General features: G+C 37.3%; 1 protein-coding gene across 10 annotated transcripts in view; it reads right to left on the bottom strand.

Moving 5' to 3' along the window:
• Positions 1-27,348, bottom strand: part of LOC105223163 (neural-cadherin) — a 333,332-nt gene that overhangs the window by 48,865 nt on the left and 257,119 nt on the right. For all 10 annotated transcript variants that reach the window (XM_049446299.1, XM_049446300.1, XM_049446304.1 and 7 more), the window contains 2 exons: positions 4,032-4,175; positions 3,585-3,700 (listed from right to left, as the gene is read on the bottom strand). In XM_049446299.1, coding sequence (XP_049302256.1) covers positions 3,585-3,700; positions 4,032-4,175 — 260 coding nt within the window. The remainder of the gene's footprint in view (positions 1-3,584; positions 3,701-4,031; positions 4,176-27,348) is intronic.

The raw sequence follows: 27,348 nt of genomic DNA, 5'->3' as shown, positions 1-27,348 counted from the left end.
TAAATTTTTATCCTCACAGGAAGTTTTTACATGAACTCACTTAGTTCCGAACCACCTTTTGAAACAATCTATAAGTCTAGCGATTTTTCACCGGACTCGATTTTAATCAAAAAATTTTAATCACATTTCGTGACGAATTTTATGTTCTATTTCAGGATGGCTCTTTACAGGTAGTGGAACCACAAAATGCACTGAAAGCGAATATTTCATACTCTTGCAATTTGCAAAGGAAATATTTTAAAGTGCAAACGTCAACCAGAGGATCAGAATTCTGGCATAATCGACAGAAGGTTTGTTCAAAAATCATTATACATATGTAGTACATATGAGTTGGGGGTAGTATCAACCCAATTTTATTTATTTTTGCCAATACTACATACCTTGAATATGCCAAATACTAATAAAATATTCCCTGAGATTCATTAAGATACCTCCATACCATTAACAATCATATAGAGTAAAGTCAACAGAGCGTTACTTATTTGTTATATGAGGGTCAGGTCACGTTCTCGCCCAAATTTTGTCTATTTTAGGCACAAGATTTACTGTTATCATTAAAACACGCCATCCCTTTTTCATTGAGATAACTCTTGTGGGAGGAATTGACGCGATTCAACCCATTATCGACTCACAGATATACCATTGCCATGAAAAGATTGACACATATTTGTCGTAAAAAGTCAAGTATAGGTACTGCGGTCCAAATATTCGGTACCGAGGGTCTTGAAAAGTTTTACTTGGATTTGGACAATTTTCTGGCATTAAATATTAGCTGATATACGCTAAAGTCATTATTCTGTTATATTATAATAATTGCTTCTTAATTTGTACACTGGAAGGAAAGAGTCAGATGGAATTAAAATTGTGTTATACATATGAGAAGTTGGAGTGGTTGCCCATTTTCGCTCTGTAAGATAAGAATGTTAGACGACTTGCCCAGACGGACGGACGGACAGACAGTCCCTCGTATTTCAACTCTTCTTGTGATCCTGATCATTTATATATGTAGACTAGAGGATTCGACCACACGTTACTGTGGTATACATTTTATACTTCATATAATAAACTATTCAATACAGTGAAAATTGCATTTTATAATATGTATGAAAGGTTTATTTTGAATATGTTCATACATATAAATTTCATTGAAAAAAATAACGAATTTATGGCTGCTTTCTCAATGTCTGGTTACCAGCCTTTCTGTTCAGTTAATAGGATTGTGCGCTTAATAGATTCAACAATGTGTACGGTTAATGGAGATGTCCGCTTAATAGAACTTTTACTTAATTTTTATTTATGAATTGTTTTTACTATCCTATTTTCAAAGCTGGTTCGAACTGGACACAGTGTGCTGAATTTTACAAAAGTCGGTTTAGTAAGTTAGGAGTCCATCGCGGACAAACAACGTGATACGTACTTTTTATAAAGATACATTCAAGAACAAGAAACATAGCTTGGAAGTAACGAAAATGTGAAAAAAGTAAGACCAAACTGTTATGTTCTTGTATTGAATACATATTACTGAAGACATCGAAAAAATGTTTTAATCAAATTTATTTGCATTTCAGCTCTACTCTTTCAATATTTGCCAACGAAATAGGTACTTCGCTTGCAGGACTCATACAATAGCAGCAGCTATGAACTCCAATTGTTCAAATGACTCTATGCAGTTACACACTTTTCAATGTTGCAATAACACAGTCAAATTCCAAATGACATACATACATATATATACATATAGTTTGCTGAAACAATCGAAATATACTGCAGACTGAAATTTGGTGGCAATATTTATGCACCTATAAATAAGTAAATAAATGAAATGTACTTGAACTAGTGCTAACGGATGAAACGAAATGCGGTATATTGAATTCATTGGGACTGGCGAAAAGTGACATTTGTTTAGTGTGAGCATACGTGATGGTATGATGGCTCCCGCTTTGGCTACGGTTGTCAGGGAGACGTATGTAAAAACAAAAAAAAAAAAACATTGTGCCACATTTTGGCTAGAATATTTTATGTGGCATTTTGTTAAAGTTGGTCACGTTTTTCAAATTTTCATGCTGTAAATTGCGACGCTTCTAGTTTCCCAACAAGGAAACGTGCAACTGGTGAATAAAAAACAAGTGGTTTGGAACTAGAATATGTTGACTAAAATCCAAGTAAGCAGAAAACGTTGTTTTTGTAGAAAATTTTTGAAAATCAGACTCAAAGGAAGGTGAGTCACTATTTTTTTTTTTTATAAAAAGAGAGCAGCTGGTCGAAAACAATTATCTTCGATAACATAACTTAGACCATAATGTTAATATTTTGATTAAACTGATAGATTTCTGAGCAAAACCTGAAGATCAATTTCTCGTAAGATATCAACACCTGGCAGATGCCAGTATTGTGTGGTAAAAAGATATGTTCTTGACTAGTGAAACTAGCGGTGCTTACTAGTTGCAAAGTAACTGAAAACTAGTTGATTTCGTTTTAGATTTTAGATGACCTTCTGCATGACGTACACGTTAAAGTGCGGAAACCCATATGTATACGTAAAATACTTGCTGCATAGCACGGCAATTCAATTAGTGGAGGGGTCTAGTAAACTTGAACCAATCACCTGCGATATGCAAAAAATATGTGCACACTAGTGCATGTCGAAATGAATGATTGGCAAACCGGTTAAGCCTTCATGCGTCACATGTATGAACACAAAACTAACTGTAAATATGCATATGTGCATACATGCAAGTGTTATGAATAGTGACAGCTGCATATTTCGCTTTGAGAATTTTATTTAAATCTTTTGTGCGAATTCCAAGGAATATTTGTTTCTATTGTGCAGCTTTTCAAGTTTCAATTTCAGTTCCAGTTTCATTTTGATATTGAATTCCTTTATAAAACAGTTCGTTTAGTTTCAGCGAAACTTCACTTATCAATGTCACTTGAAGCCTTGAACTTACATACATAGTATACCGTTATAGTTTAAGGATTTTTATGCCAAATAGTGCTTCGAACCTGCATTGTGGTGTTTCATGAAAAGTTACTTTCGAAAGCAATTAAAAGTTGTGAAATTGGCTATGAGTTCACAATAACTTCAAGTTATTGTTAAAATTTAAATAAACTGTTAAAAAATGTTTGAAAATTTTTTTTTTATTTAACAAACTCATTGCTTTTTTCGAATAAACTAAAATTTTTCTACTTTTTCGACATCAAAACCTTTGATACCTAGTCCTTGCGCTTTTATTAACACTATTCTGTCCTAAAACGCTTACATTCACGATCGCAAAACTCTTTTATTGCAAGCTGAAAATGTATTTGATTGCCTGCTAGAAACGAAATTGCGCTAATTTTAAGTGTTGGCATAAACTCCAAAGTGTCAATATAAGGAGCTGCGTGTTTATGCTTCATATCCATTGGAGTGGAAGCATAAAACTCGCTCGCAGGTCGAATCATTCGGCAAAACTACAACTGTAAATGTTCATATAAAACAAAGTGTATTTTAAAATCGATAAATACATATATACAAATATATGTAGATAAACATATGAAAACGCAAAACATAAAAGAAATGGAAAACTTATCGTTTATCAGCTTACCCTTCGGCGAGTTTCGTAGTCCAGTGCGCCGGCCACATAAATGGCTCCAGTCATATTTTTCACAGCGAAAGCGCCACCAATGTTGCCACTCGTAATTTCGTAACGTATACGCGATGCTGTACGCATTTCAAAAGCCAATGGCCATCAGTGACAGATGTAATAACAAAAGTGGCGGTGTACGTTGTTGTAAGTGTTGACAATGTTGACATTTTTAATTTCATTTGAAACATTATATATAAGGAAATGTATTTCGAGTACAATGTGCGATCCATTTCAAACGGTTAACGGCGTTGCGCGAATCATTTCGACATTCCGTTATGTTGTTGGTGGCATTTAAAAGAAATAGAAAAGATAAAAAAATACATTTTTATAGACAATTCTCTTTAAGCATTGTTGTTGTTGTAAAACAACTATAATATGAGTATACTTGAGTGAGTATGTGCTTACATTCGTCGTGATCTTTGGCTGTAACGGTCAGCACAGTGTGTTGGATATCTTCGTTCTCATCCACCTCTGCCTCGTAGAGCGACTTGTCGAAATAAGGCGGGTTGTCGTTCTTATCGGCGATGCCAATGCGTATAAATTTTGTTACTGTTAGAAGAAGAGGGATAAAAAAGAATGAATATGTAGTTAAGTTGTGTGTGCGGAATCATAAATTAAATATGCAAGTGTGATTATACTACTTCGGCACTGGTGCAATTACTTGGCAGATTGTAATGTCACTTATGGGATATAGTAAAGTTGATTAAAGAAATTATATGATGATACAATGCTTAGCCATTAGCTCAATTAATGATATTTTGTTTATTTCAGAATTAATAAAGCAAAAAATGTTAATTTCTGCTGCAGCAAAGCTCTAGTACCCTTCACAGGTACATTTATCATGGCATACAAAGTTGTAAAAAGATCTTTATATTGGTTTTGATAGGTGAATAGGATACTGGTGCGATCTAACAGCTCGGAGATTATACCGTTGTCTTGGACAATAACCGGTGCCAAGTTTTCTGAATAAATGTTTTCAAATAAAAAAGATTTACGTCAAAAAAATATTATACTCTTTCCGATCAATTTGTATGGCAGCTATGTGGTATAGTGTTCCGATCTGAACCATTTTTTCGATGATTGTACTGTTGCCTTGGTTAAAAGTTCATACCAAGTTTCCTGAATAAATCTCGAGAAATAAAAAAATTTTACATACAAGCACTTTATTCCGATCGTTCAGTTTGTATGGCAGCTATATGCTATAGTAGTCCAATAACGGTGATTCCGAAAAATGAACAGCTTCTTGAAGTATGGAAAGTATGTTTGTAAAATTTCAGATCGATAACTCGTAAACTTAGCGACTAGTTCCGTATATACAGACAAAAAGACAACCGGACGAACAAGTTTGGCTATATCAACTCAGTTCGTCCCCATAATCGTTATGTACACATTTTATGTGATATTAACCATTCCCTTCGTTCCAAACTTAATACAAGCTGTTGATGGTATAAAAAATATATCACAAGTCGAATCATGAATATTTCTTCAACGCTTCATTCCTCATATAATATAATAAAATTTTTCCAAACAAAACAGTGAAAAACGTTTGTTGTTACTTACCGTCTAACACAAACAACCACGTTTACAACCGGAAATAACAGAGCAAACTTCTAAGTATTAGTTTAACAAGCCGGTTAGGCAAAACGCCTAAAATTATGCAATTATCACGTAATTCTCATAAACAGCCTGCACGATTACGAGCAACACAATGTGACACGCAGTGCCTTGTACTCACTTTTGGCACTAATTCACAAACTGTTCCGGCGAATGAAGAGGCATTATCATAATACGAGTATGTGCCACGCATTGTGAATGAGAGAGAAAATGAGCATGTGTATTCTTTATTTACTTCGCTGGTATATGAATTTAGGCTAGTGCGCTTATATCTGAGTTGTCACGCATATAAAATAAAAGTATAATAAATCCATTTAGTAATAGTACGTGTGCTAAACTGGGAAACCACTTCAAATAAATGCTAAATGCAAATAATTTTTGGTGCGTTTGTTGTTGCCTATCTTTAGTATGTTGTCTTTGACTTTAGACTTGGAGAAATTTATAAAAAAATAAAATCAGCAAATCAACAGCATGCAACACAATGCAAATGGAATTTCATACAAGTCTGTTCTCTCGGAAAAGCCGATTATTTGTTAAGTTTACTACGTTTGTATTGGTGAATCATAGACAGCTTTGCGTCTTCAACAAGTCAAAATATGTAAATCTCTGACGTATACACAAAATAGGAAAAACGGTTGCATTTGTACCACAAAATATCTGAACAGTCTTATAAAATTCAATGCAAGAAAACATGTGTGTTGTGTTTATTATAAAATATTTGATATTTATTTGCGATAGGAATACACATATGTTTGTAAATATGTTGCTACTGTTTCCTTTTGTTGCTCACGCAACATTCCAAAAGCCAAAACTTATTTGAAATCAAAGCAAAGTGATTCCTTTATTTCTACTGGAGATTGAATATTGCTGCGATTGCGAAAACGTATGCGAGATTAATAAAATAAACTACGTGTGGCCAAGCATTCAGCACATATACACATTACAACAATAAAAAAGAAAAATATCTAACAAAAATGTCCCAAAGCGAATAGGAAAATTTCATGCAAGTATGGGATGAAATTTAGTTATAAAAGTTGGGGCAGCATATGCTTGCGGTTCGACTTGCTCATATGGCTGATACTTCTGTACAGCTGCAGCTCATAGGTAGATACCCTATATTAGATGTGTGAAAGCTCAAACATAAGATTAAAATTCTCACATATCCGTGACACAATTAGGCTAAGTTTTGTTTCAATAACAAGGAGCATGCATCAGATTCTTTATAGGATATGTTTGGATAAAAGCATGTCCAACAATTGGTACCTAAGTGTGCTCAAAAAAGCGGGATCTCACAATTTGCTGGGTAAAACTCTTTTTGCAATATTAAGGTCTTACTGATCGTAAGTCAAACTGATTTGACTTTAACGGTACGGCTTTAGCCCTAGAAAATTTATTATCTATTGCTGAAGAAAATAATATGGATTGCAAGGCTAAGTGGAGAAGGTACAATCTTATTAAGGAGTGTACAGCTGATGGCTCACACGTCTCTGCTGAGAGTAATAACTTTGAAGACGGAGATAATTTCGTTTATCTTGGAACCAGTATCATCACCAACAACTTGAAATCTAACGCAGAATCACTCTTGACAACAGGTGCTACTTCGGACTGAGTAGGCAACTGAGTAGTCAAGTTCTCTCTCGACGAACAAAGACCAAACCTTACGTCTGCTATGAGGTGCGGAGACATGGACATCATCATCTGATGAGTCGGTCTCAGGGTTGTTCGAGAGAAAGGCTTTGCGGAATATGTATGGCCTTTTACGTATTGGCAACTGCGAGTACCGCAGAATCAAGAGACAGCGACTGCCTTGGCTAGGTCATGTTATCCGGACAGAAGAGAACACTCCAGCTTTGAATTTTTTCTATTCAGTACCCGCCGGTGGCAGTAGAGGAAAACCTACACTCACTTAAAGAGATTAGGTAGAGAGGGGGTTGGCTGCACTTGGTATCATAAATTGGCACAAAATAGCGAAAAGAAGCTAACTCGGCTATAACCGCGTATGCAATTGAATGAATGAATTTATTAGATTTTGAATAGGACTCAACTCACTGCCGATTGTCCATTGACCCCTCCACGACTAGTTTGAAAGCATCGTTGTTGTAAATGGAAATAAACTTCTTTCAGTTTGCCGGGTGTTCATGGTTCTATCATGAAAGAGACCTAGGCATTTTGCAAAGTTTTTTGATGAAATTGGCAAATGTATGGTTTAAAAATTAAATAAATTCTTCAAAAGTTACAAGTGTATCTAATATTTTATAAAAAGTTATTTAAACAAATAGCACAGAAAATTTATTTTATGAATACATTTTTTCACAAGATATATACTTACGTCTACTACCTGTCTGATAGCGACTATATCCGCAAATTGTAGTCATTTACATGTCCTTGGGTATAAAAGAATTTACTGCAACTTGCAAATGACAGTTGCCACAAACCAACATGCAGCCAGGCAGGCAAACAGGCAAGCATGCAAAGCAAGTATTTGAATTATGAGCCTTGCAATATATTCTCCGTATTGTCGTGATTGGTTTGTTTCAGTTAGCCGCCCAGTGGAACGATACTGAGCAGTTCAGTGAATGGGCGCCACGACAACGTTGCCTTGCGTATATTTCATATTTACAACAACATGTTTGGAATGAATTTCTGTGCTTCTGACTTGTTTATTATTTTCGGAATTATTAAAACATCATCAGGCACTGCAGTGGACAAGCAACACGGTGTTGGCGTCGATGCGCCTGCGCATGGTAAATTTTAAGTTTAAGTGGCAGAATGCTGCAATTGTTGCACCATTAAGAGAAGCAAACAGACATCAAGTTGCTGGTGTGCTGTAATCTGCTGCGAGTATGCCTTTGCGCTTTAATATAAGGAAATACAAAATTTACTGCACTGACGCACATACACACATAGCGCTGCTAATCTATATTCAAGTCGATTGTTAAAGTGATAATGGTATTGTTGTGCACAGTTTGTTTTTATTGTAGTTTTGTCTTCAGTAAACTGTACTTAAGGCTTAAATGGTTTACAAGTGAAAGCGCAAACACACTCGCATGTCCGATTGTGTACACAGAGACAACCTACTTGCGGTCACGACTCTGACTTTTATGTAGTGAGCAAACAGATCTGGTCCTTTAAGTCGTGAGAAGTTATATATATGGAGATGGAGCTTTGGGTTGTACTTGAGTGAAGCGCGAAGGTTTGCCGAAATTTGGACTCTTTAAGACCTACTATAATGAACATATTTGATATATATACCAGAATTGGCCTCTAGTTGCTGAGTTTCGAATGGTCAGTATTCAGTTGTCTTGCATAATATAAATATTGATATATAGTATGGTAGCCTAACGGCAACATTTTGGTTTCGATACTAAGAAGAAGAGTATTTGTTATTTAATTTACACATATACATACCTATCGTTGGTCAAGTTCACTCTAACCTGGTCCTTAACTTTTGTATGGTTATTAGTCCTTTCCACTCGACAAAATTTCGAAAATGGCCCAAATTTTCTTCTAAAATTCATTTTTTACCTTTATTTGTAGTTAAAACATATTATCTGTATGGGCCAATATATACGTTTGGAATAAACTATATTATTCACCGAAGCCGAAGTGAACTGCTCCGTACAAGAAACATCGTGAACAGCAAAGACCTCTTCAATGTGGTCCAGTGTCACTCCAAAGTAAGTCAATCCTTTACTAGGACTAATTTATGCAAATCCACTTATAATAGCGTTGACATAAAAGGCTTTGTGTAAACTTCAAGGGATTACAGTTATTTTGGTATGCATTTACGCATATGTTTGTGTGTATTTGCCTGCTTTGAGGCATTGCTTACGGCATTGAGTATGTGCTTTGTATTCGGCTGTGCAATTGTAAACACACCAAAGTATGTGCGAATGTGTGTGTGTGTATCTGTGGTCCTGTGATTATGTTTTAATTTGAATTATATTTGCATTAAGTCCTGTTTTAGCAATTAGATAATCGGATTGCTTGAATTGTTTGCTCTGCCTGTAGAACACAGCTCGATTTGCTCCTTGAGCAGTCTCCTGTACATATCCGGCGTAAGTAAGCATTTACATAAAAGCTTGTATAAGCTTGTAAATGTCTGTTTTATTATGTGTTTGTGATTCTGTTTTCGTTTCCATTTGTAGTCCGCTGCAAATGTGGGTCAAACTGCAAATAGTCACTTGAAAGGGCAGCTCACTTTCTCAAGGACATACGAATGCATATAAATTGATTTTAATTAATGTATTAACACTAAACAAATACTAATTACATAAGCATTTTAGGCTTTGACACACAAGGCTTATACTTAAATTGTAAAGTGATTAAACATAAGTGGGAACATATCCTTTCACAGGTAATTATTTACATGCCACTTTCCCCATTATTTACTCGCTTACTATTTATTTGAATAGCGGCTATCAACAAATATAACTCTACTCGTATAGTAAATATAGTAAATATTTGTTAATAGTCGTATACGAGAATAAATGAAATGTCAGTGGTTAAATTTATGTTTCTCAGCAAATTAGTTACTGGGATTTGTGTGTTAAAAGATAAGAAATACAAGAGAAAATGCTTGAAAACATATCTGAATATATTTGCTCATCAGTAAAATTCGGTGAAACGTCAAGAGTATTACTGAACTTTTCAAATGTATGATAAATTATAACAAGTAAGGAAGACATACGTTTGGGTGTAATTTAGAATTTTATGCTCAACCAAATTACTTGCAAATTAAAGGATGTGTTCAGGAGCTGCCAAAACTTAATAATTTAGTTTTAGATTCATTAAATATATTTCATGTTGGCTCCTGCAGAGACGTGACGATCTAGTCTGACAGCAGATCCAGTGAGCTCTTAGCCCTCAGTAAGGCTAGACTCTTCCTATTGCCCAATATTCGCCTCTGCTGTAAAGTTGATCATCTTACCGCTATGTGGAAAAATACGAAATGGATCAACTTAAAACTTCCCTCTTGATTGTCCCTCGTTTGCGAGATCAAAACTTAAACAAAACTCCCGACTCACTTTCAGATATACTACCAACTTGGTGGGAATAGAAATTAAACCTGGAAGCAAACGGGTATTAGCAGTTTTGTTCTTTTGGCTTCACAACGGACTCATTGCGAAAGTTCAAAAGCGATCTCTGGATCAGCCGTCGAACATAACCTAGGTTGGTTTTAATATAAATACCGCTTACGTGAAGTAGAAGATGGTGATGCCAATTTAATTTAGCGATGAGTCCTATTTCTGGCTTATTGGGTATTTAAACAAGCAAAATTTCCGCATTTAGGGCGAAAAGCAACCTGAAAATATTGAAGGAAGGTTTAGTGTTTTTGGTGGGCCAGTGGAATCATCGGTCCATATTTCTTCAAAAATTATACCGATGAGAACGTAATCGTCAATGGCGATCGTTATCTCTTCATAACAACCCACTATTTGATACCTAAAATTGAAACTCGTGATCTCGCCGACATTTGGTACCAACAAGACGTCGCCACTTCCCATACATCGCATTAATCCATGGACTTATTGAGAAAACACTTCGGTGAGCAGGTAGTTTCACTTTTCGGGCCGATTGATTGGTCACCAATATCTTATGATATTACCCTGTTGGACTCTTTCCTTTGGGGATATGTAAAGTATAAAGTCTCGCTTCGATTCTGGTCTTGGAACAAAATATTATTCGTGTCATTCCCTGGATACCATCGAATTTGAAAGAGATACTCATAAGAAAATGAATGCGAAGGAATAGCTCTTTTAAATGATAATAAACATTTGACGTTTATGTATTTTTTCTTTACAAAAAAGTAGGGAACCTCGAACACACTCTGGGACACTCCCTATAGAGTTTTGAAACTCCTGTATTTTCCCATTTTGGTATGGCAGAATAGATATTATAACAAAGCCATTATTTCCATTTATTTGCAGAACTATTTAAAAGTATCAGTTAATTTAATGGTTATATACCTAAACCAAAAGTTAACTTATTGTCGCTTGAAGCACAGCGTCATCCTTGGTTGAATTGAAAGATCTTAATTGACACGCTGTTAGTTTTGCACAAATAATGGACGATTGAGAAAAATAAGAATGACAGCGCAATGAAGAGGAAATACGTCAGCACACTGAAGCACTGTCATTTGCATCAGTCCAATACCATAAAAACGTCAAAAGCAAAATCACAAAAAATAAACCAAACGATAATGGTCTGCAATTAGTAATAAATGAAAGTGTTGGACGATGTGCAGGACAAAAATGCAAAAACAAAAAAACTAAAAAAAGAGAAAAACTTGCTGTCAAAGCAAAAATCACGTTTCACCTCTCAAACGCTAATGTTCAGTTAATAACAAAGTTACAATGCACAAATGAATGGCAATTGAAGGTAAGAATGCTGACGTCAAAGTAAAAATGTGCAAAAATAATGAAAATCAACCGAATGACAGATTAAATTAACCAAATAAATTTTTTCGAGGAGAACTATTTGTGGTAGTTCCGTGGAGTACTCAACTCCACTAAACTGCTTCTAATTGACAACATCAAGTGTTGTCAGCAACAGTGGTGCCTGTCAGGTGCAAAGCTTTGCAGGAAAATTTTCCAACCGATTTACATGGCAATTTGAGAATTTAAATTTTTGGAAACACCCCAAATATTTGGCCAAAATTACTAACAATTTTCATTGCATTTGTGGGCAGATTTATCTTCAACTGCGCTTAAATCTGTGCAATTAGAAATCACTTCGGGCTAAATGCCAGCAAACCATCTGTGTTTTACCCATTGTACATAGAGAAATGCGAACATTTAAGTTTTGGGTTGGGGAGCGGTGCTATGACAGTACGCTTGCGGTTTGGCGCGCAATTCCTATCGCAATCACAAGTGGCCGTGCGCCTGGCTCCACCAACGACGAGTGCGTTTGACAATAAATTGGCAAAAGGCCAATAACAATTTTTTTTTTGTAAATATTACACACCAATGGCAATGTCAGCGCCACAAACGCCTTAGTATTGTAAAGGAAATTGTTAAGCAATAAGCGCTGAAATAAAAGAACGATAGCCAATTTCTGCAAAAAACGACGAAGCGAAGACGACTATATATCACTACAGGGATGCATTCGAGCGAAAATTTCAGCGATAAACTTTTGCCACTTGCAGATAAGTTTCATCGGAGGCAACACAGATGCAGGCAACTGAAGCAGAATATGCTGAAAGCCAACAGCGTAAACTCAAATATTTAATGAAGCGATGAAAATATCACTATAGTCTTTTGTTTTAATTTTTTGAATTGGAAAGAGGAAATAACTTCTTCTCTGTTTATAAATTTATGTTAATTGGAATCATAGAAAATGTATAGAATAAAATAAAGTTCTAAAATTGTTGCTTAAAAGCCTTCCGATAATAACAAAGTTCATTACTAAACTTATAAAATTAATAATTATAATAAGTATTTAATTGGTAAAAAAAGTAAGAGTGGACTAAATTCCTGAGTACGAGTACTAGTCATAACATTTTACTTTGGCTACTTTTTGGCTTCTTAAAGTTTTTTTCCTGTCTGAGAGGTAAGACCGGAATATACTCTTTTAAAACCCCAGAGATGATCTAGTGACTGATGCCCAGAGCACACTGAAATTATGGAGGTAACACTTTTCCAGCCTACTGAATGACAGCAAAAGCATCCCCAATCGAATGCGGCGAGGCCGAAAAACTGATTAGGAGCATGCCGCCATACCGCCAACTACCGTGGGATAAGCCAACTCAACCTCGCAAATAAGGTTTTATTGGGGGTACTGGATGAAAATTAAAAGCTTGAGGCTTGGGAAATCAATAACTGGCCATATATTCACCGTGCTCCAAATCTTGAAAAATACCCGTGAAGGGACACACACTACCTCTTCATCGTTTGAAAGCCGCCTTCGCCAGCACGAAAAGGAACTGCCTCTATGTACACTCTGTAAGCTGAAGTTGAGCAACACCTAAAGTTCCAGAAATAGGGGAGACTGCCTATCGTGCGCCTTCTATAATCTATTGCTGGAGAAAAAAATACGAGCTGCAGAGTTAAATAGAGAAGGTACAATCTTTTATAATAGTGTACAGCTTCTGGAGTACGCATATGATATTGATATAATTTGCCTCAACAACCGCGCCATTAGTTCTGCTTTGAACTGACTGTAAAAGGAAGCGAAGCGTATGAGTCCTGCAAGTGAACGAACGACTGGCTCCCGCGTCACTGTTTACAGTCACAACTTCGGATGCGGAGATAATTTCGTCAATTTTGGAACCAGCATTAAAAACAAAAATAACGCAGAGTAACTCTAGTCAACAGGTACTACTTTTGACTAAATAGGCAATTGAGAAGTAAAGTCCTCTCTCTACAAACAAAAACCAAACTCTGTAAATCACTCATCACCCTGGTCTACTTTATGGTGCAGAGCCATGGACGATGACGATATCTGATGAGTTGACGTAACAAGTTTTCGAGAGTAAGATTCTGCGGAAGATTTATGGCCCTTTGCGCATTGGCAACGGCGAATAGCGCAGTCGATGGAACGATGAGCTGTATGAGATATACGACGACATTGACATAATTCAGCGAATAAAAAGACAGCGACTACGCTAGCTAGGCCATGTCGTCGGAATAGATGAAAATACACCAGCTCTGAGAGTATTCGACGCAGTACCCGCCAGGGTAAGCAGAGGAAGACCTTCACTCCGTTGGAAAGACCTGATCGAGAAGGACCTGGCTACAGATTGAATCTCTAATTGGCGCCAAATTACGAATAGAAAGAACGACTGGTGCGCTGTTGCAACCTCGGCTTTAACCACGTAGGCGGTGTCTACCCTAATAAAAAAGAAAAAGAAAAACAGTAAGTCGGAACTTAAACTCAAGTGGTTTTGTGAGGCTCACTTTCACAAGCTTTTATTTTTCTACTGAGTACTCGAAGTATCTCCATGTACGTTGAAATAAAAAAACTATGTGGACATGACAGTCCCCTACATAGGGTTGTGCGCTGGGTTTGGGACCCGCCACGTAAAAAAACAACCCCAGCGAATAGCAACAACCAGCCTCGGATGAGAGACCCCCCTTTTGATGACGACCATGGAAAACGAAATAAGGACTACGAATTGAGGGCATGCACCTGGAATGTCCGGTCCCTTAATTGGGAAGGTGCCGCTGCCCAGCTGGTTGATGTCCTCGTGAAAATAAAGGCTGACATCACCGCCGTCCAAGAAATGCGATGGACGGGACAAGGACAGAAACAAGTAGGTCCTTGAGGCATTTACTACAGTGACCATATGAAGGAGCGCAAGTTTGGTGTTGGATTCGTGGTGGGAGAGAGACTCCGTCGCCGAGTACTATCATTCACTCCGGAGAATGAACGTCTAGCCACAATCCACATCAAAGCGAGGTTCTTCAACATATCGCTGATTTGCGCCCACGCCCCGACGGAAGAGAAGGACGATGTGACCAAAGATGACTTTTATGAGCGCTTGGAGCTCGCTTATGAGAGCTGCCCCCGCCACGATGTCAAAATCGTGCTTGGCGACTTCAACGCCAGGGTGGGCAAAGAAGGTATCTTTGGCACTACGGTCGGTAAATTCAGCCTCCACGAGGAAACATCCCCAAATGGGTTGAGGCTGATCGACTTCGCCGGGGCCCGAAATATGGTTATCTGTAGTACTAGATTCCAGCATAAGAAGATTCATCAAGCTACCTGGCTGTCTCCGGATCGAAAAACACCAACCAGATCGATCATGTTGTGATAGACGGAAGACACGTCTCCAGTGTTTTAGATGTGCGTGCGCTCCGAGGTCCTAACATCGACTCGGACCACTATCTTGTTGCAGCCAAGATTCGCACCCGCCTCTGTGCAGCAAAAAACGCACGCCAACAAACACAAGGAAGGTTCGACGTCGAGAAGCTGCAATCACAACAGACAGCCGAACGATTTTCTACTCGGCTTGCACTCCTGCTCTCTGAGAGCACTCGTCAACAACTCGGTATAAGGGAACTGTGGGACGGCATTTCAAACTCCTTACGTACAGCTGCAACCGAAACCATTGGTTTTCGGAAGGTGCAAAAGAACAGCTGGTACGACGAGGAGTGCCGTGTCGCAGCGGAGAGAAAACAGGCTGCCTACCTCGCAACGTTACGATCGACCACAACACGTGCGGGCTGGGATAGATACCGAGAGTTGAAGAGGGAAGCGAGACGCATTTGTAGACAGAAAAAGAAAGAGGCCGAAATGCGTGAGTACGAAGAGCTTGATAAGCTGGTCGACAGGGGTAATGCTCGAAAATTCTACCAAAAGATGCGGCGGCTTACAGAAGGTTTCAAGACCGGAGCATACTCATGTAAAGGGTGATTTTTTAAGAGCTTGATAACTTTTTTTAAAAAAAAAACGCATAAAATTTGCAAAATCTCATCGGTTCTTTATTTGAAACGTTAGATTGGTTCATGACATTTACTTTTTGAAGATAATTTCATTTAAATGTTGACCGCGGCTGCGTCTTAGGTGGTCCATTCGGAAAGTCCAATTTTGGGCAACTTTTTCGAGCATTTCGGCCGGAATAGCCCGAATTTCTTCGGAAATGTTGTCTTCCAAAGCTGGAATAGTTGCTGGCTTATTTCTGTAGACTTTAGACTTGACGTAGCCCCACAAAAAATAGTCTAAAGGCGTTAAATCGCATGATCTTGGTGGCCAACTTACGGGTCCATTTCTTGAGATGAATTGTTGTCCGAAGTTTTCCCTCAAATTGGCCATAGAATCGCGAGCTGTGTGGCATGTAGCGCCATCTTGTTGAAACCACATGTCAACCAAGTTCAGTTCTTCCATTTTTGGCAACAAAAAGTTTGTTAGCATCGAACGATAGCGATCGCCATTCACCGTAACGTTGCGTCCAACAGCATCTTTGAAAAAATACGGTCCAATGATTCCACCAGCGTACAAACCACACCAAACAGTGCATTTTTCGGGATGCATGGGCAGTTCTTGAACGGCTTCTGGTTGCTCTTCACCCCAAATGCGGCAATTTTGCTTATTTACGTAGCCATTCAACCAGAAATGAGCCTCATCGCTGAACAAAACACGCGCGCGAAACACATTTCGAACCGAACACTGATTTTGGTAATAAAATTCAATGATTTGCAAGCGTTGCTCGTTAGTAAGTCTATTCATGATGAAATGTCAAATCATACTGAGCATCTTTCTCTTTGACACCATGTCTGAAATCCCACGTGATCTGTCAAATACTAATGCATGAAAATCCTAATCTCAAAAAAATCACCCGTTAGAACCCTCCAAGGTGATCTAGTCACCGATGCCCAGAGCATACTTAAATTATGGAGGGAACACTTCTCCAGCCTGCTGAATGGCAGTGAACACACAACGCCAGGAGAAGACGAACCCGATTCCCCAATCGATTACGATGGAAAAGACGTTCCATTGCCCGACCAAGAAGAAGTTCGAATAGCAATTACCCGCCTGAAGAACAACAAAGCGGCGGGGGCGGATGGATTGCCAGCCGAGCTATTCAAACACGGCGGCGAAGAACTGATAAGGAGCATGCATCAGCTTCTTTGTAAAATATGGTCGGACGAAAGCATGCCCAACGATTGGAATTTAAGTGTGCTATGCCCAATCCATAAAAAAGGAGACCCCACAATCTGCGCCAACTACCGTGGGATTAGCCTCCTTAATATCGCGTACAAGATTCTATCGAGCGTATTGTGTGAAAGATTAAAGCCCACCGTCAACAAACTGATTGGACCTTATCAGTGTGGCTTCAGACCTGGTAAATCAACAACCGACCAGATATTCACCATGCGCCAAATCTTGGAAAAGACCCGTGAAAGGAGAATCGACACACATCACCTCTTCGTCGATTTTAAAGCTGCTTTCGACAGTACGAAAAGGAGCTGCCTTTATGCCGCAATGTCTGAATTTGGTATCCCCGCAAAACTAATACGGCTGTGTAAACTGACATTGAGCGGGACCAAAAGCTCCGTCAGGATCGGGAAGGACCTCTCCGAGCCGTTCGATACCAAACGAGGTTTCAGACAAGGCGACTCTCTATCGTGCGATTTCTTCAATCTGCTGCTGGAGAAAATAGTTCGAGCTGCAGAACTTAATCGAGCAGGTACAATCTTTTATAAGAGTGTACAGCTGCTGGCGTATGCCGATGATATTGATATCATCGGTCTCAACACCCGCGCCGTTAGTTCTGCTTTCTCCAGACTGAACAAGGAAGCAACGCAAATGGGTCTGGCAGTGAACGAGGGCAAGACGAAATATCTCCTGTCATCAAACAAACAGTCGTCGCACTCGCGACTTGGCACTCACGTCACTGTTGACAGTCATAACTTTGAAGTTGTAGATAATTTCGTCTATCTTGGAACCAGCGTAAACACCACCAACAATGTCAGCTTTGAAATCCAACGCAGGATAACTCTTGCCAACAGGTGCTACTTCGGACTGAGTAGGCAATTGAGAAGCAAAGTCCTCTCTCGACAGACAAAAACCAAACTCTATAAGTCACTCATAATTCCCGTCCTGCTATATGGTGCAGAGGCCTGGACGATGTCAACAACAGATGAGTCGACGTTGCGAGTTTTCGAGAGAAAAGTTCTGCGAAAGATTTATGGTCCTTTGCGCGTTGGCCACGGCGAATATCGCATTCGATGGAACGATGAGCTGTACGAGATATACGGCGAATTAAAAGACAGCGGCTACGCTGGCTAGGTCATGTTGTCCGAATGGACGAAAACACTCCAGCTCTGAAAGTATTCGACGCTGTACCCGCCGGGGGAAGCAGAGGAAGAGGAAGACCTCCACTCCGTTGGAAGGACCAAGTGGAGAAGGACCTGGCTTCGCTTGGAATATCCAATTGGCGCCACGTAGCGAAGAGAAGAAACGACTGGCGCGCTGTTGTTGACTCGGCTATAATCGCGTAAGCGGTGTCTACGCCAGTAAAGAAGAAGAAGAAGGACATGACAGTGATCCACACGGTTATTTAAACAGTATACTAAGAATCTCCGAAGATATTTCAGAACACATTAGCCACATTATTTCCGTATCCACAATTTTCAAAAAGTTCCAAGCTAAGCTTCAAAACTCTGTCATTAATGAAAAATCTTTCTGAGTAATATCTTCTTTATATTTTGAGAGTACAGCACTTGATATCCGTTTTAGGCTTTAATATTAAACACTTGAAAATACCAAATTGTGACAACGAAAAGGAAGTGTCGTATAAATTACATGCCGTATAAAATATATTACATAAAATGTGTTTCATTGCTTATGCAGAACATTGTTTTTAATTAAAACGAAGTAAGGAGGCCTAAACACGATCGCAACAGCGTTGGCATGCACGACTTCAGTCAGAGGAATATATACCCATGGTCATGTGAGTGTCAAGCAAAAGTTAATCGTAATTTTTCCTACATATATTTCATGTGTTCATAAGGGCGCACTATAAAATAGTAGTCTTGTCTAGATTGATTTTCACAGCATGAAAATTAGCATTTCTCCGCAGAAGAAATAAGCATTTTAGCACAAGATTGCAATTCAAGTGCTACCAATTCCTTGGATAGCTGGCATAATTGCTTCCACTCTCTCTCACAGCTCATTTTTGATAACTGTGCACTTTGATCTCGGAATTTTAGGCATTGCTAAGCCAAAACGATGCTCTAAATGGAAGAAATCAGACGTCTTCTTCTTATACAACATGTAGTTGACTCTTTAACGCACAAAATTTTTCTGCGGCACGTTGCACGCTGGTATAAAAATTGTGACTGATTAATTGCACCAACGAGTGTGTACAGCTCAGTTGGCTGCGACCAACAAATAGCCCACTTGCAACAATCGTTCTCTGTAGGTGGCTCTACTTTGGTGGGCCCAATGAGCAGCAACAACAGCCAACCAAACAAACCCGACGTTTGCTGCAATTATCCGAACCGCGCACATGCATATACATATTTTTGCCTGCCACATTTTGTGACATGCAAGCAATGCTTTTGCAAGAATCTTCTGTTTTAATTTTTGCGATACTTGTTAATTCATACGCAGCGCAACACATATGAGTGTGGTAACATGGAGCGTGAAGCGCGTAGTATCATAATGAATTCTTAAAATGCTTGTTGCATATACAACATGTTGTCAGCGTTATGTAGTATGCGTGTGGCTGTTAATGGCAGTTAATACGTTTGTTGTAGTTCGTGCTGTTTCGCGGCGCTTTAATATTAATTTAAATTTTCTCTATGCCGACGTTGCATACGCACACACACTCGAATGGAGACCAATACATGCGAGCTTTTAAATAATATATACACATGTGGAATATGTGACATGAAGACACGTAATTTCGGGATTACACATGCTCACGTTCCCATACATTAAATATTAAATAACCAAAAAACCGCTGGAATATTAATTACCGCTATGAAATATGAGCCCTGCAAATTGATATGAAGTCCTGCTTTTTTTCAAACAGAAATATAAAATGTATCAGAAATAAAAATTGCAAACAAAAAAGTTATGAGCTGAAACCTGATAAATGGCTTTTCCGATGAAAAGCGCGATGATTATCGCAGCACTTGTATGGAGCTATTTATTTCAAATTTTCGAACATTTTTATACAGAAGCCTCTACCGTTCGCCTACATATTTTCTGCTATTTTTTTTTTTTTTTTGAAATATTACAAATAAATTCATATGGCTTAAATTTTTAACTCATCAAGATTATAGGATTTATATAATAATGCACTAATAATAAAAACCTGTTAATTTTTCTAGCCTAAAGTTCAAGAAAATCTGTTCTCTAGAAGATTTATAAAAAAGTGGGCAAAAAAAGGCCCTAGTGATCCAAATCTTGAGGCAAAGGTGATGGACCTTAATAAACCAGAACAATTTAATGTCTTTGCGCGCTTCGGTGAATAAAAGCTAAAACCAATGCTGCTATGATTCAAAGAGTGAATAATTTAAAAACTTATAAAAAACAAAATATTCCCAGTGAACGATAATTAAAACCATGGCAAACAAGGCTACGGAAGTTGAACGATCGTTTGCTAAAATATTCTGTTGAGTGTATTGTAATGGACGATGAGTTCGCTTAGAATTACGTTTGAAGTTCGCTAATTTCGTTACTTATTTCAATTTCAATATGACAAAACCAGTGATCTTCGCATATTGGCAACCATTGCAATCTGGTCATTCACTCACGACATTAACATAAAGTTTGACATTTTTATACATATTATAAATACTCAGAACGTTTTAATATAAAACGCGTTGTTTACAGTTGTAGATAATTTCATCTATTTAGGAACAAGTATAAACACCACCAAGAATGTCAGCTTGGAAATCCAACGCAGGATAACTCTTGCCAACAGAAACTCTAGAAGTCACTCATTATTCTCGTCCTGCTATATGGTGCAGAGTCATGGACGATGACAACATCTGATGAGACGACGTTACGAATTTTCGCGAGAACGATTCTGCGGAAGATGGCCACGGCAGATATTGCATGATGAGCTGTAATATATATACGACGACATTGATATATCGCTCATTTGCGGCAAGACCGGCATAAGTCAAAAAAATCGATTCGCCAGAAAATGCGTTTAAAGTTTTCAACTTACTCCAACCTTACACGGAAAGCGGAAGCATGTAAGAGGTATTCATATGAATTTTTCACTCAACATGAAGTATGATATAACGAACAATTCTGCAGCATTAACTCAAAAATCACGTTTTTTGAATTATGCCGGTCTTGGTAGTTCAGACAGCGGCTACGACGTAGTACTCACCGGTGGAAGCAGAGCAAGAGCAAGAGGAAGACCTCCACTCCGTTGGAAGGACCAAGTGGAGAAGGACCAGGCTTCGCTTGGAATATCCAATTGGCGCCACGTAGCGAAAAGAAGAAACGACTGGCGCGCTGTTGTTAACTCGGCTATAATCTACGCCAGTAAAGAAGAAGAAGATTGTTTAAAGTAACTGAAAATATTCAATGAACTTAACAAAATTGTTGACGCCGAAGCCAAATCTCCTTTTGTTTCTCTAATCCCGAAATATAAAACACAACCTAGTGAGCAAAAAATAGTAAGACTATGTTCACGATTTAAGAATTCATAATTTATACTTCAAAAGGTATGTTGTCCCCTCAAAGTAATCGCCCTTGTCCCCAATATATAATACTTGTGCCAAAGTTTTTTCGCTAACTGGAAACAGTTTTTAAAGTCACTTTCCGGCATACCCTTCACTGCGCGTAGCTATTCACGTTTTAAGGTCATCAATTTACTGAAACGGAGCTAAGTCAGGCGAATACGGTGACTGCGGCACGTAATGAAAACCGAGGCAAGTATTGAGGATGTTGCAAGTGATGGGTGGTATCTTTTTTCATATAAAATAAACGAATCTTATATATATGCTTTTGTTTAAAATATGTTTAATATATATTTTTTATTTTATATATATATAATATATTTCAATTCAAAAAACCTTAAGTTATATATGTGTAAATAAAATTTTTTTTAATTTTTAATTTTTTGGTACAAGCTCGCTTGTTGAGTACTACGTTGCTTCTGAGCCACTGAAGTGTTTAAGGAAGCGTATAACGGCAGTACAATTCGGAGGAGGACACATTACCAATATTTGACCATCAGTACTCTTTAACTATCTTTCTTTGGGGTGACCGGGAACATTATCTATAAGTAAAATAGCCTTTCCGGGAAGAAGATTTTATGTCCCGGAGCCAAGGTTTTTGAAATTTGTGATTGCTAACACGAAAGTCACCTGGCTTTTCCCGTATGTTTGCATGGAAAAGTTTGGTCTTTACCTCGAGCATATCAGTCGTGATAGATAAGTTCTTTTCTCGTTGTTTTGCGAACCATTTCATGAGTGCTTTTCCATTTTTGGAAGTTCTGTTGGTTAAACCGTTTTCCTCTTTCCAGCACTAGATTCAGTATGTGGCTTTATGGTGGCTTTATTTTTCTTAATATGAGTTATTGTTAATCTATGCACCTGAAAACTTTTGGCCAAGGAATTGACAGAATATCCTGCACTTAGTTTCTTTAAAATCTCAACTTTCTATTTTATTGTTAGCAACGCAAATTTTTCCTTGCCATTATCAAACCGCACTACACAAAACGTCAGTTAAAACTGATTCTAATCTCCCGAAACGCACATGTGGAAGAGTTACAACAATTCATCATCGAAAAAAAACTGGACTTCTCAGAAATGTATTCCAAATAATTAACCGTTACCAAAATTAACAAGGTCTTGTCGCAAGTATCAAAGTCAAAATTTTTGGATGTCGCAAGTACTGAGTATATAATGTAAAATATTTCTTTGTTGCAAAAATCGAGTTGTTGCAAGTATCGAGATGTGCAAGAATCGAGGTACCACTGTATTAGGCTTTGTGCAATACGCTTCGGGAGATGAATAAATAATTATTTATTTTTAAAGGAAGCAATTTCCATTGAATTTAATTTTGCACTCTTTATTACTGATAAGTAGAGCAGCCATCTGTCAAAAGGTGGCCACACACACACAGTTAATTTATGTACATGCCTGTTTATATGTGCCTAAGCGAGCTAACGAAGCCACTGCTTTGCACACATCTACTAAGATAAGTAAACTACTGTTCATGCAGGCTTACAACACACTGCAAATTTTACTAACTTTTGCTGCAGACTGACAAGACAGTTAAATAAGTCTACAAGTCAGTGGTTAAGTCTAAGGAGACGAATTCATGTATATATCTAATTAAATAAGCTTCAGCAAAACATTGTAAGTAACAGTTATGTTAAAGGTAATGTGCTAAATTAATAAGTTTGGAGACATGGAGCTTGAAGTTTATATAGAAATTTATATTATAAATAAACACTATACATATATAAACACAGTAAGTGCAGTGCCTGGGTTACTGAAGCGTGCCGAATTAGTTTAGAGAAAGGGACGACGACTGTTTGCAGACGAAAGGCGATGACAACTGTGGCATTGAGGCAACTTTGATGCTGTATTATAGAGATTACCAAGATTAAGAGTAATTTTGACATTGGGTTACATTAGATTAGGCTTGCCATTTTCGGTTAACCTAGACGGACACAATGCACAGCAGCTAATATACGAATAACCTAAGCTTACAGCATTTCTACGAAATTTGTCTGCAGGAAATTACTGAAATACTCGTATAAGTCTGTATATATACATATGTCTAGTTACAAACATAGTGAAAAGTTATTTACGATATGGAAAATAATTTTACTTTCAACTTTTTAAATTTACCGGCGAAAGTAGCAAAATCAATGTTCGTGATATTTAAAAATAAACAGGAGAAAAATGTTTACTGCCATTCCAGGAAAACGATAACTAATCAAGCTACATTTGCTTTGTCTAGGTGGAAAATTAATACATTTAATTATAGCTTTCAAAAGTTTATTAAAAGTACAACTTGTAATTCAGTTAAATATGTATAATTATAAATATCTCTCATTGAATCAAATAATGAATTTGTATTTGCAACTATGTATTTGACCAAAGACACACATTGGAGAGCAGAATGCTGTATATCCATTGTTAATTTGTTTCATTACTTGTCATTGCAATTTACGATTTGAATGATTTATTATGGACTGTTGTTAATTAACTTCTGTTTGTGGTTGTCTTACAGTATTTGTGATTGTGACTAGTAGGGTAAAGGGATGGTGTTAATGGAGGACTCGAGAACAATGATGAGAAAATAGGTAATGTTTCTAAATAGTATAAAGTCAATAAATTTCTGACCAAAATGTAATAGTTGGACATCAGCATAAAAATATACGGTTTACTTTCGTAGAAAAGACAGTAAACTGTTTATACGTATTGTGGTGAGTTTTTAGTTGCAATAAAGTTTTGTTTACAGAAAAGAAAACAAAACGATATAAAATACAAGCTACTCATATTGAAGCAAAATTTCGAATTTTTGTTACAATGGATATGTAATGGTAGATTGGATTCGTCCCAATAAAGCTGTTTTTTTTTTTTCAAAAATAGTAAAAAAATGGTCTTTTTTGCTTGATCGTGCGAATTTCGATCCCACATTCATGGAAAGCATTATAACTGCCGGTGAAACAAGGGTTCAAGGGTCTCAAGGTAATTCTCATTGTTTTTTTCCCGAAATTCGTAGTTTGGTGCATCATGAATTCGTTCCGGAGAGACAGACGACCAATAAGGAGTACTATTTGGTCATATTAAAGCATATTCGTGAGAACACCTGTCAAAAACAAACGGAATCTTGGAAGAACAATTCATGGATTTTAGACAATGATAATGCACCATCGCTTCGTTCTACGAGTATGACCCGAATTTAAAGCAAAGAACGCAATGAATACCGCAATACGCAATAACCACCGCATTTACAAGACTTGTGATTTTTCTTGTTTCTCAAACTGCTTCATGGAATCCGTTTTCAGTCGATCGAAGAGATGAAACAAAATTCGCTTAAGGCCTTCCCAAAAAGTGCTTATAAAAACTGTTTTGAGGACTGCAAAAATCGTTGGTATATTACATCTGGTGGGGATTACTTTGAAGGCGGCAAGATAAATATTGAGGAATAATTAAATATTTACAGTTTTATTTACAATTTCGGGGTACTTTTTGTCACAATATACATATATATTGGTTGATTCGCCCTATTTCCGTCCTTGCAAGTACAATTACCTTTTTCAACAAGTATTGGGTTATACAATCCCGTCTAACTCTTACTGCCACGCCATACATGTACCTACTTGTTCTTAGTAATGCCAGTTGTAGATTCAGTTTAATTTGAATTGAAGTACTCGTCATGCAAGACATCAACATGCTAATTTTAAGAGGCACTTAATATCCAATTTTGGTACTTTATTTTGTCAGTTGAACTGCGAAGCTTCTAATATTTATTAAGAATTCTAGCTAATGCTAGGCACAGGCAATGACAGGCTCTCTTATGCCAGCCTCTCTGCATGTAACGTGTTACTTATTCCTATCCAGCTCGTATATGATGTTACTTGATTATGATAAGTAATGAAGAAGCATCTAATAATTGTTGTACGCCAATAATGTATAACCTCGTTTAGTAGCGATCAAAGGTTATAAAAATAAATAGACGTCACTGTCAAACAATTACAACAACTTTTGTCTGTAGCAGAAATTTAAATCCGTCGATGTCATTATTTGTTTAATTAATTACAACTACATTTCTATATTTATTCTGTTGCCACAAGGACTTATCGACGGTATAGGATAAGTCAGCATTTATACTCCCGCAACATGTTGTTCCTAGTATAATTATTTTGTTGAACAGAGCGACGAGCTGATGCTATTTACCTAGGTTCGTTTGCCAATATGTAAATACGCGAATTAGTCGTTCAGTTTTTATGATAAAAATCTGAAAAACTGCACATGCTTTTTTCTCACAAAGAAACTGTTAATTTGTTAGAATCGCCGATAGTGGGCAACTATAGCATATACCTGCCATTCACACTAAATGATCAGAATCAAGTTCTTGAATGGACACTTTATTATTTGTGAAGGGTATTCTAGGTTGTGAAGGGTACGCTAAAAATATTCAAAGCTTCCCATTCTTAATAATTACGAATGGGAATGATCTGGCAGCCCTCGAACATAACTCTTCCTTACTTGTTATAATTTTTATTAAAACCAAAATGTAAGGCATCCGTATTTATAGCTGACACACTTACTTACTATCAGAATATGAATGTGATGTGGGATAAATAGCATATACTCGCACATACAAGTATAAATAGCCCTTTATAATATGCAAAAGCAATTATGATATATAACGCTTATATGCATGTACATAGCTGCACACATATGCATATTATTTGACGCAGCAGCTGCTGAGTGACGCGCTTTTCATATATAAATAGGTAGAGCGCCCAACTTCGTAACAAAATCATTAATTAAATTTGCCTATAGCTGCAATATCGGCCAATTATGCGGCTGTTTAATATTTATAATAAATGAATAAACTATTTTAAAAGATATTACGTAATTATCAATTTGACTTGTCCAGCCATATCATCAACGGGCAAAATTTCACTGATACTTTTGTATTTTACACTTGTTGTTGTAGTATTGGAGATAAAAGCAGATATTAACAAGGTACTGACGCATCTGGCGCAAGTAAGAATCGTAAAATATACAACAACACATATCTATATATCAACACATGTTTGACATTAATGCCGAAACTGTAATTGTTTACAGTTCGCTTAAGTTTATAGTAGTTGAAGTATTTTTTAATTACATCGCTCGAAAAATTGCATACCATGAACGGCAGGGGAAACTGTCGTAACAAAAAACAAACTCGTAACGCACAAAGTTGAAAAGGTCGCAAAAAGGCCATGGAAGTAAGAAAAAGCACAAGATGTTAAAAACCAGTTGCGAAAACACATTCGAGTGGTAGAGAACATGACCCGCCAGGCATTTGACATGCAAGAGATTACAGTGCAAGTCCTTGAAAAGTAACAGCTGTGTCGTTATATGCAAAGCAGGCATACGTAGATATGGTATACAGGAAAAAAATGTATTTTAAATGATAAGCTTTGTCTTTGGTGCCAATAAAGAAACTTTAAAGTATAAGAGGGGATGAAGTCCAAATTGTATTTTATTTAATAGCTTTCATGTGGGAATTTGGTCCGAATATTAAATGTAAAAGGATGGTACGGTCTTTACAAAGTAAAATTTGATATATATAATCGAAAAGTTTTATTATATACTTATGTGTATTTATATAAATAGATTCGGTATGCCGGATAATGAAGTAGACTGTTGCCGAAAGATTAATATTATTTTTACACCTACGACACGGAATTAACCGAGTTTCTGTGGTTGAAAACTCTTTTTGAAGCTTTAAAAATATCACAAACTTAAATTTTGTAAAGAGCATCTTTTTTGATTAAGAGAGTATGGTATAATCTGCCAGTAGCTTGACGCTGGTTCAAGTTAGCCACCAGATATACCATTTTCGATTTATACCCTTATTACAATTTTCTACACCACTAAGTGGAACTGAAGTTAAAGCAATTCAACTTCGATCAATCAAACTTGTTTTTGTCACAACGAACTTCAACTTTTTT

The sequence above is a fragment of the Bactrocera dorsalis genome, chromosome 1, assembly GCF_023373825.1.
Source record: "Bactrocera dorsalis isolate Fly_Bdor chromosome 1, ASM2337382v1, whole genome shotgun sequence".
Lineage (NCBI taxonomy): Eukaryota > Metazoa > Arthropoda > Insecta > Diptera > Tephritidae > Bactrocera > Bactrocera dorsalis.
Note: the sequence above shows the minus strand (reverse complement) of the source record. Positions and strands in the feature narration are given on the sequence as shown.